A 15,167-nucleotide genomic window follows, 5' to 3' on the forward strand; every position below is an offset into this window, starting at 1 on the left:
TCATTCTCTCTAATTAACAAAGTTTAATTATGTCGTGCTCAACCATAAATTTCAACAAATATATTGCGTCAAAAAATATACAAGATTATTTACTTACCTTTCTTGTTCCATAATTAGATTTATTCAATTAACTTATAATTAGTCTCATACATATTTTTTTATTGATCTTTTGTGTGGTATACCATCAATTTCAAATTTTTAAGTATATAAATATTATGAAATCAAACAGTCACAACTATAAATCTGTTGATGAAAAAGGTTAAAAAATTAAAGAAATTACAATAAAATAAATTTAGATTTTGCTAATCTAAAAAATGAAAATAAAAACATTGTAAGAAAAAAAAAAGAAAAAATTAAAATTTTATTTGAAAAAGTGAGAACGACTCTGATGCCTTGAGAAATGGTTAGAAATTTTGGGTTTCCTTTGAAAAAAATTAAAAAGTAATTTGATTATCAAGATATTTTAGACATTTTAAATTTTAAATAAAATTCCAATGAAATAAAATTTTAAATCGAATATATTTGGATTGAAATGGATTTTGAGAAAAAAAATAAAGAGATTAAATTAAATTTTATCTAAATTAATTTAATTATTTTATTTTAAATACTGAAATTAAATTATATTTTGATAAGAATTGAATTTTTAGGAGTTTCCAAACACCCTAAAACATGACAACGAATTTTCTACTTCAATTATTATTATACAGTGTTGACATGAAGCCTTAAGTATTAAAATATCAACATGATATTTTTAAGAGTAAAGTATTGTTTTTGTTCCCAACGTTTGGGGTAAGTCTTAAAATTGTCCCTAACATTTTAATCGTCCTATTTAAGTTCCTAACGTTTTAAAATTGATTCAATGTTATCCTGCCGTTAGGGATCCGTTAACAGAATTGACAGCGGGACAAAATTGAGACGATTTTGAAATGTTAGGGACTTAAATAGAACAAAAACGTTAGGAACAAAAACAATACATAAAAATAAATTTTAATTTAATTTTATCTTTCAATAATATTAATTTTTTACTATACATAGTATTCAATTATTTTTTAATTACATCTAAATAAATTACACTTAATCACATTACTTTCATTTTAAATAAATTTATTTTTTTATAATTTTAAAGATTTTTGATACATTAGAGACAAAAGGTATAATTTATATTTTATTGTATATATATTATTTTTTTCTGCAAGTTTATATACTAGTCATTTTACAAATATTTCATGATAACTAAAAATCTATAAGAGTAAAATTATAAAAAAAATAATTTATTTAAAATAAAAGTAATATGATTAAGTGTAATTTATTTAGATGTGATTAAAAAATAATTGAATACTATGTATAGTAAAAAATTGATATTATTGAAGGATAAAATTAAAATTTATTTTTATGTATCATTTTTGTCCTCAACGTTTTCTTCCTATTTAAGTCCCCAACGTTTCAAAATTGTCTCAATTTTATCCCCGCCGTCAATTCTGTTAACGGATTCCTAACGCAGGACAACATTGAGTCAATTTTGAAACGTTAAGTACTTAAATAGGACGATTAAAACGTTAGAGACAACTTTGGAACTTACTCCAAATATTGGGTACGAAAATGATACTTTATTCTATTTTTAATATTACAATAATAAACTAAAAATTTAGTAAAATTAAATAAGTACCTTAAATTAGTTAATTAATTTGATGTAAAAACTAAAATAAATCTAATTACTCTATTTAAAATATCTATTTGAAGTCTTACTCTTAGCCATATTATTTTACTACCATTATGCTATGTTGGCACTGTAATCCTCTGTAGTTTAATTAGGGGCAAACCAAAATTCAATATTTCACCTCAATACATATATGGCTATTTATCAGAGACTAATTATTAAAAAAAAAAGATTAAAAATCAATCTGTGATTTGTTTCTAACAAAATTGTATTGAACTCATTAATTCCTACCACACTTCTTTCACATAGGACTATTTGAGCAAACCAGAATTGAAGCTCATAGCTTGCTTCTACACTGTTGAGGTATATGAGCTGAATTCACAATCTAGCTCCTTCATTTCTCAAGATAGGGTTTATTTGAAGCCATGGGAATCAAAAACGGGATCGCTCTCGCGTGGATGGCAGGTTACCGCAAGTTATGGTGCGAATCGGATTCCAAACGAGCCTTCAATCTCCTCAAGGAAGGGTCTCGGAGGGGTTTTCATGGCGCTTCTTCAATTGAGATTCATGACAATGAGGAACTTACATGCGGTGCTATTCTTCTCCTGCACTCGAATGAAGCCCTCCTTGCTGACAAGAACACCGTGATTTTCCTCCGCTAAGTTCTCTTATCTTTTCTTTGAATTAGGGTTTTATTTATCTGGAATTGAATTAGGTTTACTTGCTTTAATAAATTTATTGTGTTTTGGAACCAATCACAGTGTTTTTACCTATTGATATGAAGGCAAAGATTTTGGTATCATGCAATTTTGATCATTTGTCTAACCCCTATATTAGATTCAGACTCGGATGCAATTGTCTTCGTGGAAAGTTGATGGTTGAGAACCTTAAACGATTTGATATATTTGACAACATTTTCATAAAACGATTTTTCAACAATCAAAATAACAGTTCGTGAGTTTCCACCATTGAATTGAACATAGATATGAATGGCATTTATGGGATAAAAGAACAAACTTGCATTCATATAATGACAATAATATTTAGTTCAAATAATCCCTCTGCTTTGAGGATAAGTCTAGAAACCAAATCATCACACACCTAAACAAAGGGATATATAAAAGAAGCTCCCTTTAGCATGATCATTCTCTATGAACAATAGTTTTGTGAGAAAGAAAAGTAGAACCGTAAAAGAAATATGATAGTCATTCCCTAATGATGGCTTAATATGTATACTGAACGATGGATGATTTTGATGAACTTGGCCATGGCACTTGAACTACAACCATTCCCTCTTCATACTCAAAATCGACATCTTTGCCATCAATCTTACAAGCTCTAGGACTCTCTGAGGAAAAGACCCTCATCTCCCCAGCTCCTCTAACACCAACCTCAACAATATTCTTCTCCTCATCAAAGTCCAATGTTTGAATTGCTCCACTGTTGTTCAACATGTTCACCAGACCAATAGGAGCAAAATTCACAACCTTGTTGCTGCCACCGCAGTTCAAGGATCTAACTGGTGACACAGTTACAAGCTCAAAGTTGAATGGCTCCAATGAGATTTCATGGTACTCATTTGGTGATGAGAGGACTAACTTCTTGGCTTGGCTGAAATACATTGCAAAAGTTTGAACATTTTCAACGGGGATTGGGTTGTTGCCATTATTCCATTCAATGTCTTTGATGTTGGCTTTTGTTGATACCAAATGAGAAAACTCCAAAGCACATTTGGTTGTTCTTGTTTCACGGAACCACCCTCCACCTTGGCAGTTAAATGCTCCAAGAACTCCAGTGTACTAGATATACCAAAATGCATAAAAATCATGTTAGTTTCTAGTTCTTGCAAATATGTGTGTTATGATAATTTAGTTTGTTGATAAATCTTTATCTTGAAATATCAACTATTACATTAAAAATGTAAACTAAGTTGAAGACAATGATAACTTACTAAGCAATTTGTTGGGTGATTAAGTACAGAATAAAGTTGTTCATTCTTTTACCTCTAACAGTATTAGAACTCATCTAATTTTCTTCAATAGTATTTGAATGTTAATGAAGATTCTTATCATTTATCAAACAATGTCATTACTCATTATAAAAGCATACAAAGCCATATACTACAATGTTTGGAACTCAGACTAATTCAGGCCCTATTAACCTTTGTATTAAAAAGTGGGGGTGAGTCATTACTCAATTTGTTTGTTTCCTTAAGTTATCCCAAATGACCCACATTTCATGCCTATATATAATTCTTATTATGGTAATGCTAAGGAGACAACAAAAACAGTCCAAATTTGCCTTATTTAGCATTTATTAATTGTAGCAACGATTAATAAATGTTAAATAAAACAAGTTTTGACCGTTTTGGCTGATTTTTTATTGTCTCCTAGACATTATTGTTCTTATTATTATATGATTGCCAATGATCAATTCAATTATAGGAAAATAGGAGGGGAAAAGGTATCTAACTCACCTTATTGAGGTTCCATATTTTTAGCATAGTTTTGCCATCATGAAGTGGGTCAGAAAAGAGACAGTCCCTAGTTGGGAGAGCATAGTGTTGACACCTTAGGATGGAGCCATCTGGCAAGACCAATTTCCTGAGGAGTTCAAAGTTGTGGTTGCCAACAGTGTCACTAATGTAAATGGGACCACCAGAAATGGCTCTTGAGGCTGCATGGAAAGCAGCACAAGGGTGTGTAGATTGGAACATGTCCCAATCTGGGTGGATGAAGTTCCCCATCCACATGCTGTTGTATGCACAATGCACCATGTGACAACCTTGTAGCCAAAATGTACCATTTGGATCACCATATGGGTCAGTGCACCAGAAATCATCACCTGTTTATCAAATTCATAGAAATTCACATAAAAAAAACTTGCATTCTTATCATTGTGTATTCTTAAAAAATTTACTAAATACATCTTTATATCTCCTATTTTGTCATTTTTTAGTATAGCATATCACTAAATGATTACTACTTATTGTATAAATTGATGTAAATGATAATGTATCAAAATATTGATATTGAGAAATGAAAAGATGAGAGGGATTAATTCATATGATTATTCACATGAAGATGTGTCTAAATAAAGATGATAGTTAGGAATTGATAAAATGTTTTGACATAGTTGACTAACTTATTTAACTATTTTCAACTATATTTTTACATGAAGATATTTTTGTGTCAATATTCATCTTAATTAGTTGTCAAGGTACACAGTACATACCAACGCGACCAAGGGAAATGGCTTCAGTTCCTAACAACATGAAATCATTGCAATGCTCCATGCTGGCAATGACACCATTTCCTTTGAAGTGTTTTCTGACTGAAGCAGTGAGAGCTTTATAATATGCCTTTGCCAAATCTACACGACCCCCATATTTCTCACACACCATCTCCAGCAACTGTTTAACCCAAGTCAAAATCATATACATTGTTAGATAAAATAAAACTACGATATCCCCTACCATTTATTTTTCTTTTTTTTTTTTGCGAAAATAAAGAAAAAGACAAAGGAATCAGATAATATTAGCGTGTAGATTACGATAAAAATAGATTACTTGCCGACCAAAAAGATAAGAGAGTCAAACTAAACTGAACAGCGATTGTTGGGAGTTAATAGAACAATATCAGATTCAGATGGGCCCTTCAATATCCGTGGTTGTAACGAGTACTATCCCCTCGAAATATCGTTTAAAAAAAAGAAAAGAAAAGAAAACCAACGCATTTAGCGTTTTAGTGTTGCTATTTGCTAACACTGAACAATTACGTTGAACTTTAAAAATCGAATAAAAAAGGTTTATTAAACCAAAAGACACGATCATCATTCTAAAGTGAAAAATATAAGAACAACAAAATATTATGTCCTGAAAATATATGCTTTCTAATTGTAATGTGGAGTTTCTTTTAGAAACGAGTTTGGAATGGAAATACGTCATGTACACTAAAACGATGCAATTTTTTTTTCTTTTTTGAGACATCAAAACTAAAATAAATAAATAAATCATATTTTCATGAATTATAAAAAATGATATTTAGCGAACACTCTAATTCATCAATATAATTTCACAAAAATTATTTGTTATTTAAACTTTTTTCTTTTTTCCTTCGAAAAAAAAAATAAGTGGTTGGAGCTAAAAGAAACTTACATGGATGACATCAACTTTGACCCCATCAATGCCAGCATTTTCCAAATGAGAGTGAATCCCTTCATACATTTCATCCACCAAATGTGGTGGTACCAACCCCACACCATTATTGACAATCTTATCTACGGCCAAGTCCTCCATAGTAGTCTCCAGCCCCGGGGACAGCTTCGGCCGCTCCACGGTGGATTCCGGCATCCCCGGAACCTGAGGTCTTATCCCACCCCAATAACCACATAGGGCATGCCACACATACACATATTCCACAGTCTCAAACCCTTTCTTTAGGTCCTTCACAAAGGCACCTAAACCTTTCTTGTCACTTGAGCTACTTACATAGTCCCTAAACTTGTAGTTCTCTTCATATTTGATGAGCCTGCATGGCATTTGTTCTCCGGCCACCGTCTGGTTCATCCCCTCCTTAGTAATCGGGTCTGAATCGTGGGTGATTGATTGCCACCCGTCGTCGATCAGAACAAGTCCCGGTGGACAACCACCTGTGTAACATTTTATTGTTTAATTACATCAGATGCAAAGTGATTAAGTCATATTCTCTATCATATAAGGAAAAGGAGTAAATTTAATTTTGATATACTATTAACGAAATGTAAAATAATTTTATATGTACATTCAATTATATAATATTATATAATAACGCATAAATAATCATGTACAAATATAAAATGTGATTAGGAGATTGCATTAAAACTAAACTCTTATAAAAAAATATATATATCTTAAACAAGTTGCTTATGCTTCATATATATTTTTAGAGAAATTATTTATTTTCTAAAATCATTTTACTAACTCTTAAATAAAGGAAATATTGCTAGTCACAAAAAAAAAGGGAAATATTGCTAATATGGTTATTTATATATACAATTATTTACCATGGTGTAGAAAACTCTCGTAATTTCCTTTCTTTATTTTCACTTTACTTTACCAGAAAAAAGAAATTATCATAACTTTCTAAAGTGATTTACTGATTTATACATTAAAAGAAAGCAGTAGTTCATCAAAGAAATCTCATGATTTATTGCACAACATTAAATCAAAAAATAAAGAACAAAAGTAATAAAAGAAAAATCAAATATCAACACCAAATAACAGAATAAAAATCCACAAAATTGAGTATACTGAATTAAGAAATTTCTCAGTAAGATTATTGTTAATTACCTTCAACGAGAGACTTAACACCTTCCCAAACACCCTGAGGGTGCACCGTAAGGTAGAATGCATCCCAGGTGCACCACCCGAACTTGTCAACTATCCCCGGCGGAGTCTTCTCCTCCAACAGATTAAAAGTTCCAAGGTGAGACCTAACAACCTTCATGGCTTCCTTAACCAACTCAAAAGGGTCGTTCCCCGCGTGCACGTAGACGACACTGTCGTACGAGGATCCGGTTACCTTTGAGGAACCGCTCTCGACGCACACGTCCACGTTGTCGTCTTGTCCCGCTTGCAACGATGCGCGGAACGACCCTTCGATAATCGGAAGGAGAAGGACGTAGGGACGATGACACGTGTCGTCGTTCCATTCGTCCAGCATTAAAAACTGGGTTTCCGTTTCAAGGTCTCGGCCGTTGGAACCGACCCAGAGTGTTGTCCACCACACCTTGAACCTGAAAATGCTCATGAATTTTGTGTTTCTTAGTTTTCCGAGGGATGTCACGTGGTGGCTTCTCGGCTCGTTGGCTCTAAAGCCGAGGAAGCAGCCTTGGGTGGTGGTAGTGGCGGCGGCAACGGAGGAGGGAGTAAGAGTGATGTTTTTTGGGACATCGGAGAGGATGACGTGGCCGTTGACTAATAGGTTTGACTCATCTATAGTGAATGGTGATGAAGTGTGGTGGGAACCGTTTTGGTGATCGGTGGATGATTCATTCAAGTTTGGAGCCATTTGGGTGAATTTGATTTTGGACATATATTTTTTTTTGAAGAAAATTAGGTATGAGAATGAAAAAAATGGGTTGATCGGTATTTATAGAGGAAGAATTAAAAAAGAATAGAATCAATGTAATTATATGAGGATCTGAAGAGATTATGTTAGTGATATTTGCAAAGAAGGGAATGAATATGTTGTGTTGATTTGAATTGTGTTAATTTGTTTGTAGTAGGAATAATGAAGTGAATAAAGAAGGCAAGTGCGATATTTATAGTGTGTCCGCCGGTGAAGAAGTGGGACCTCCAAAACGAAGGTGAAGGTGAAGGTTTAAACTTTTGTTTATTTATTTATTTTCCTTTTATAATTGGTGTATGAACTTTTTCTACGTCGTTCCCTTTTTTGTTTAAAGAAGAAGTTCAACCCAATTAGTAAAGTACATGTGGAGCATTTTGATGGCGACACGTATATGTTGACCATGGAGAGAGTGAGAGGGAGTGAACTTTGCGAGAGTGTTAATATTACAAGTGTGAGAAGTAATATATAAAATTAGTTTTATATTAAAAAATAAAAAAAGTAAGAAGTTTATAAAATGAAAGATTTATTAATCTATTATCTTAAGATTTTGAGTTGAATGTAGTATCTTTTCATCTTATATTTTTTTTCTTCGATTTCTCTATAAAGTCTCACAATTTCAAAGGTTTATGAAAATTAAATTATGGGATAGAGATATAATTTTGCTGGGCAATCTATAGAAGTTCGGCAAATTTTACTTGATTGTAAAGTTTTGGTCTACATCCTTCAGACCAAGTATAAATTCTTTTGGTGCAATTACCATTTGAATTCGCATTATCAGGAGCGAGCTATGAGAAGAATTGTTTTAGCGATTGGAACTCCTATCAAAGTTGATCTAATCACTAAAGAAGAAGAACGAGAGAGAAAAAAGTTTATGTTTAAATCGACCTTAGACTTTCGGTGGTGAAGATAGTCAAAATTGATGAGGTCTTGTACCAAATAGTTTGTGAAAATCTTAATCTCATTTGTGAGATATGTAGCTGTTATGGTCATTCGCATGCAGACTGCCCTAAACGTTGTGGTCATCAAAAGATGAAATTGATGAACAAGGAAGAGGCTCCAATATTATCGAAACCACCAGTGATAAATGATAACAAAAGGGAATGGCTCAACAAATTCAAACTCCTTTTGAATTTGGAAAGAATCAAACAACAAAAGAAAAGAATAAAAAAAGGAAATATTCTTAGACCCAATAGTACATGAGAACAATAATAGAACATAGGGATCTTCGGACTTACCTTTGTAGAAAGATGTTGTGCATAATAAATCACGTGATGTTGAGAGAGAATAGACTCACGTCATTAATAAAAAGCAGAAAGGCGAGGCCTTGGTGCATAATAATGATGAAGTGGGTCCATCTCATATAAAGCCAAACAAACACATGTTCAAGAGAGATTTTGTTCTTAATTAAGTGCATAAAAAATCTTTTAATGGACCAGTGAAAAATAAAAAAAAAATTGAAAAAGGAGCATTGCACTTCCAATATTGCTACATCCATAAAAATTCATAATTTTGTCTAAATTTATGTATCAGTAGGTTAGAAGGTTAGGCCGAATTCGCTTCGGAACTCACCATGTGACAAAGGAATAGCTACAAATAATAAAGTTAAGGAGTGTTTGGATAATCCCTTGCTAAAAAGGATAAAAATAAAAATAAAGAATTTTTAGACTTATTTTTGCAGAAAGATATTGTGCACGTTGAGCATGATAAATCATATGATGTTGAGGAAAAATAGACTCATATCATTAATAAAAAGCAAAAAGACGAGGCTTAGGTGCATAAGAATGATGAAGTGGGTCCATCTCATACAAAGCTAAAAAAATATATGTCTAAGAGAGGTTTTTTTTCTTAAGCAAGTGCATAAAAAGTCTTCTAATAGGTCAGTAAAAAATTAAAAAAAAATTGAAAGAGGAGCATTGCACTTTCAATATTGCTACATCCATGAAAATTCATAATTCTGCCCAAGTTTAAAGGTTAGGCCGAATTTGTTTTAGAATTCACCATTTGACAATAGGATAGCTACAAATTATAAAGCTAAGGAGTGTTTGGACAATTTCTTACTAAAAAGGACAGTGAAATCTTTCTTAAGGTATATTTGGGCTATTTCAAGCTATGTCTTAATTTTTTATTATTATTTATTATTATAAATAGTAGTTCTATATCACTTTTAGCTTAGAATGTGAGAGGAACATCTAATAAAATAACTCGTGTACATAATAAAAAAATAGTTCGTTTATCTGTCTTTTATTATAATTCTAAAAACTCGTGATGTTTGATAAATTAAAATCTTTTTAGAACTGTTTGGGTTATCATGCGGTTAGTGTTTCATAAGCGCATGGTCATAGTGGTGACATTTGGATTTTGTCCTTTGGTTTTGTCGATAGGTGCAAGACTCTTAGCATCATGGAAAAATGTGTGACTGTGAAAATTTTTTTAGGAAGTCGGAGTTGAATTTGTGGTGCTATTTATGGAAGTCCTAATACTTCTAAGAGACTTGATTTGTGGAACCACTTATCAAATCATGCCAACAACTATAATATTACAGTCAAATGAGGTTAATGGTCGCTCTTTTAATGAGAGAAGGGCTAAGATCTGTGTTGATAATTTGGAGAGATGTGGGTTAATCGATTTAGGATTCATTGAAAAACAGTTTACTTGGTACAGGAGAGTCATTGACAATAGAGATATAACAAAGAGGTTAAACAGGGCTTGTGCTAATCAGCAACAATGCTTTTTTTCCATAAGCTTATACTGAAGTGTTAAACACGCTGCATTTTGATCGTTGTTCACTTTTTATTCAGTAGATGAAATCTTCATCTTCTAAGAATGTTCAGAGGTCCTTTAGATTTCAGGCTGCTTGGACTACTCTTTTGGCTTTCTTTAAGATAGTTGAGAATTTTTGGAAGGATGGATCCCCAAATGTGGTGAGATGCCTTAGAAAGGTGCAACAAGGTTCTCTAAAATTTAACAACGAAGTATTTGATAATGTTCATAAGAAAAAAGCATCTTAAAGATCAGATTCACCATCTACAGCGGTCTTTGGAGGTATCTGATGATCCGATATTGAAAAGAGAAGAGAAGAGTCTGAATGATGAGTATAATACTATTCTATTACAAGAAGAGCTGCTTTGGTATCAAAACTCAAGGAAGCAATGGGTGAAGTTTGGGGATAGAAACACAATTTTTTCACCTACAGATTGTGATTCGAAAAAGAAGGAACAAGATTCATGATATCTTTGTTGAGGATGGGACCTCGTCAACTAATGATGATATTATTAAGGTAGAAGCTAACTCATTTTTCAAGAAGCTTTTATGTGAAACTGAGGATGTGAAAATTGATGCTCTTGGGGATATCTCTCTCCCTCAACCGAGTCTTGAGGCCTGTCAGAAATTTATAGAGCCTATTTTTATGGTTGAGGTTAAAGCAACAGTCATGGGCATGAACTCCTTTAAAGCTCTGGGTTTTAATGGATTTTAGTATTTCTTCTACAAGGATTTTTTGGGATATTATTAGTGAGGATATTCACAAGATTGTTAGTATGGCCTCTTCGGGTGATTTGGTGGATCCTTCTGTATTTGAGACACTTATTGTTCTTATTCCATAAGTGGACACAACTTCCTTTTAAGACTTCCAACCGATCAGTTTATGCAACGTAGTGTATAAGATCATCACAAAAATCTTTGTCAATCGGTTTCTCCCCTTTCTTATTGAGGTGGTGGACCTTTTTCAATGAGGTTTCATTCCTGGAAGGAGAACTATTTACAACATGATTGTTGTTAAAAAAATTTTCTACCAAAATCTAAAATGGGTTCTTTAGCTTTTAAGATTGATTTGGAGAAGGCTTAGATAGAGTTGATTGAAAATTTATTCGTCACACTCTTCACAATTTTGGTTTTCCTAGTACCACTACTCATTTGATTATGAATTATGTTTGCTCATATTCTCTCTCTATCATTTGGAATGGCAACAAGTTGGATGGCTTCAGCTTGAGAAGAGGCTTGAGACAAGGGGATCATATGTCTCCTTATATTTTTGTCCTATACCTGAAAAGATTAGCTTGTTTAATTGCTCATAAGGTCCATCTTGGCGAGTGGTGCCCTGTTGCTGTGTCTAGAGGTAGGCCTAGAGTATCTCATCTAATATTTGCAGATAATCTTTTATTGTTTTGTAAAGCTCATAAAAGTCAAGTAGAAACTATAATGAGGGTCTTTGATATCTTTTACAAGGCTTCCGACATGAAGGTCAACTTTGGAAAGTCAAAGGCTATGTGTTCTAAGGCTATTTCCAATGCTAGAAGAAAAATTTTTACTGGAGTTTTCTCCATTCGATTTTCTAATAATTTGGGAGATATTTTGGTGTCAATTTGGGGCATTCTCATGTGAGAAGAAAATGTGCTCAGGAGACAATTGAAAAAAATCCAAGGTCAGCTGGCCTGTTGGAAGAGCCATCTTTTAAATAGAGCTAATAAATTGTGTTTGATCAAATCAATAGTCTCTTCTATTCTTATTTAGCAAATGTAAGTTTATCGTTTTTCTACATATTCTTGTGATAGAATTAATTTTATTATTAAGCATTTTTTGTGAAAGGGTAATTTTTTTTATGAAGGGAGATACTTATCTTTGGTAAAATAGAGTACTCTTAATAACCTTAAAAAGGATGGAGGCCTTGAGATAAGGGATAATAGTTGTGCTAATAATCTTTTGATGGGTAAGTTAGTTTGAAAGATTCAAACTTACAAAGACAAGCTTTGAAGGCAAATTATGGAGAATAAATACCTAAAAAATTGTTACAACTTAGACTTTTCCATTTTTAATTTTGCCTCACCTTGTTGGAAAAGTATTGGGGCTGCTTTAGCTTATCTAAAAAAAGATTTTTATGGGGATACTGGACTATTGGTGCAATCCTTTTGGTATGATACTTGAATTCCATATGGAAGACTCTGTGATCTTTTGTCTTATGTCCATATTGTTAGTCTTAATTTAACTATTGTAGACATTTGGGTGAATAGAAATTGGAATATATATATAGACATCCTTGCTACACCCATACCCTGTTGGGAAAGAGACATCATTTCCCCTTGAGAAAACACCTTTGACAGAGAAATAAAATAGATACAATCACAACACAAGAATTTAACGTGGAAACTCCAATTACCGGAGAAAAAACCACGGCCGTTGTCAAATGACAACCAGAGAATATCACTATGTGAAAATTGTTACAACACATAGACTTCTTTCTCTCACCGGCACCCCAGTACACCCACACTCTCTCAAAGCAAATATCTAACTACACCTCACAACACTCTCTAAACAAAGAGTACAGAGGAAAAGAAAAATCAGATACAAGCTTAAAGTGTTTCTGACTGGTGCAAAAACAAATGGAGAACTTAGCCTCATGTTTATAGCCTAGGCCACCCACTCCATTTGCTATTCTAAGCAATGTGAGACTAATTCAACCAAATCCTAACAATCTCCACCTTGATTGAAATAGTCACACATCTTCAGCTTCCATTGTCAACACCGACAATTCTTTGCTGCCATTGTCTATACCGACAATCATAGTTCAGAGAACTATCATACTCCACCATGAAAGTATACTCACTTGGAATTAGACCACTCCAAGCATTTCACCTTGGTACAGATCGAAACCTTGCTAAAAATTCATGGTGCAACTTCCAAATTGGCTTTTCCTGAAAGTTCTTCAGCCATCGACCTAACTCCGCCACACACCTTGCATCTCAACGCCAACCAATGTCTGTGTGCAATTGTGGACCCGATTGCCACAACTCATCCTTATCCATGGCAGTGCGGTAATACCATGAGGATACTTCTTGTCTTCAACGCCTTGTGCAAACCTGATTGTATCAACACATCCTTGACTTGTATTTGCCACAAGCCAAAATTGATTCTTCCATCAAATTTCTCTATTTCAAGTTTCACAGCACTTGAATATCCTGACATTGTTGCAACCGTATACTGGAATAGTATAACTCAACTATAGACCGTGCACTAGGAAGGGTCCCCAGGAAAGAGAGGCGGGTCACAATGGACACACTTAAATACCAAGTCTTTCCTTAGCCAGAACCTTTTCCAAACTGCACTCTCACAGAGTCACATTGCCTTCCAGCAACAACAACAGCAACCAAAGATCAACCTCAAGCCACAGGACAAAATTCTTTTCTGATGTGGAAGGTCAGACTAGGCTGCAACCACAGAGCATACTAAGAATAAATCCCACTGAACCGAAGCTCTGATACCACTTGTTGGGAAAGAGACACCATTCCCCCTTGAGAAAACACCTTTGACAGAGAAATAAAATAGATACAATCACAACACAAGAATTTAACGTGGAAACTCCAATTACCGGAGAAAAAACCACGGCCGTTGTCAAATGACAACCAGAGAATATCACTATGTGAAAATTGTTACAACACATAGACTTCTTTCTCTCACCGGCACCCCAGTACACCCACACTCTCTCAAAGCAAATATCTAACTACACCTCACAACACTCTCTAAACAAAGAGTACAGAGGAAAAGAAAAATCAAATACAAGCTTAAAGTGTTTCTGACTGGTGCAAAAACAAATGGAGAACTTAGCCTCATATTTATAGCCTAGGCCACCCACTCCATTTGCTATTCTAAGTAATGTGGGACTAATTCAACCAAATCCTAACATACCCAACGAAGTAAGGGAGATTATCATATTCTTTAATCCTTTTTGGTCCAACAATAATCACTCTGGCTTATTTTAGAGAGAAAACTCGTCCAGGAGCTATTTGGTGAAAGGGGGGTTATTAGTGGCTTATATCTCAGAGATGTCAAGAGAATGAACACTTTAATTGAATTTGGTTATGGCATAGTAATGTTCCATAAAAGGTAAAGTTGTTCATTTGGTTAGGGGCTTTAGAGGCGCTTCCAACAGCGTCCTTTTGGCATTAGCGAGGTATAAAGGGTAGCAAGCTTTCTCCCAAGTGTGGAGGAGAGACAGAATCCATTATTCACTGTCTACTTTACTGTCACAAAACTAGAGAAATTTGGAGCCAACTCATGCTCCCCATTCCTTCAGAAATTACTAATTTTAAATCCTAGGTGTAAGAGTCAATGTCGTAGGCCTATGGTGGATATGGCAACATAGGAACCAAGATTTTTTTTAATTCCATTGAAGAATGGTCTATGATAAAATTTTTCAATATTTTTCGGATGATTCACGACATGAAAGCAACGATCATGAGATTGCAGTACCTGAGGAATCAACTGTACCCCTATACGTGGTTGAAGCCGCCAGATGGTTAGGCTAAGGTGAACTGTGATGCCAATGTCTTTCTTGAGTGATAGTTAGCTGGATTTGGTTGTGTTATCAGGAACCATTTGGGGAGATAAGTTAGTGGCTCCACAAAAAT

At 33.8% G+C, this 15,167-nt stretch overlaps 1 protein-coding gene across 1 annotated transcript; it reads right to left on the reverse strand.

Annotated features, from left to right (window-relative positions):
• Window positions 1-2,652: 2,652 nt before the first annotated feature.
• On the reverse strand, window positions 2,653-7,940 carry LOC112801947 (probable galactinol--sucrose galactosyltransferase 5). Its single transcript, XM_025844905.3, has 5 exons — window positions 6,987-7,940; window positions 5,814-6,307; window positions 4,892-5,069; window positions 4,134-4,501; window positions 2,653-3,456 (listed from the first exon to the last, which is right to left on the reverse strand). The coding sequence occupies exons 1-5, from the start codon at window positions 7,729-7,731 to the stop codon at window positions 2,881-2,883; spliced, it is 2,361 nt and encodes a 786-aa protein (XP_025700690.1). The 5' UTR covers window positions 7,732-7,940; the 3' UTR covers window positions 2,653-2,880.
• Between the last annotated feature and the right edge of the window lie 7,227 nt (window positions 7,941-15,167).

The sequence above is a fragment of the Arachis hypogaea genome, chromosome 5 (genome assembly GCF_003086295.3).
Source record: "Arachis hypogaea cultivar Tifrunner chromosome 5, arahy.Tifrunner.gnm2.J5K5, whole genome shotgun sequence".
NCBI lineage: Eukaryota > Viridiplantae > Streptophyta > Magnoliopsida > Fabales > Fabaceae > Arachis > Arachis hypogaea.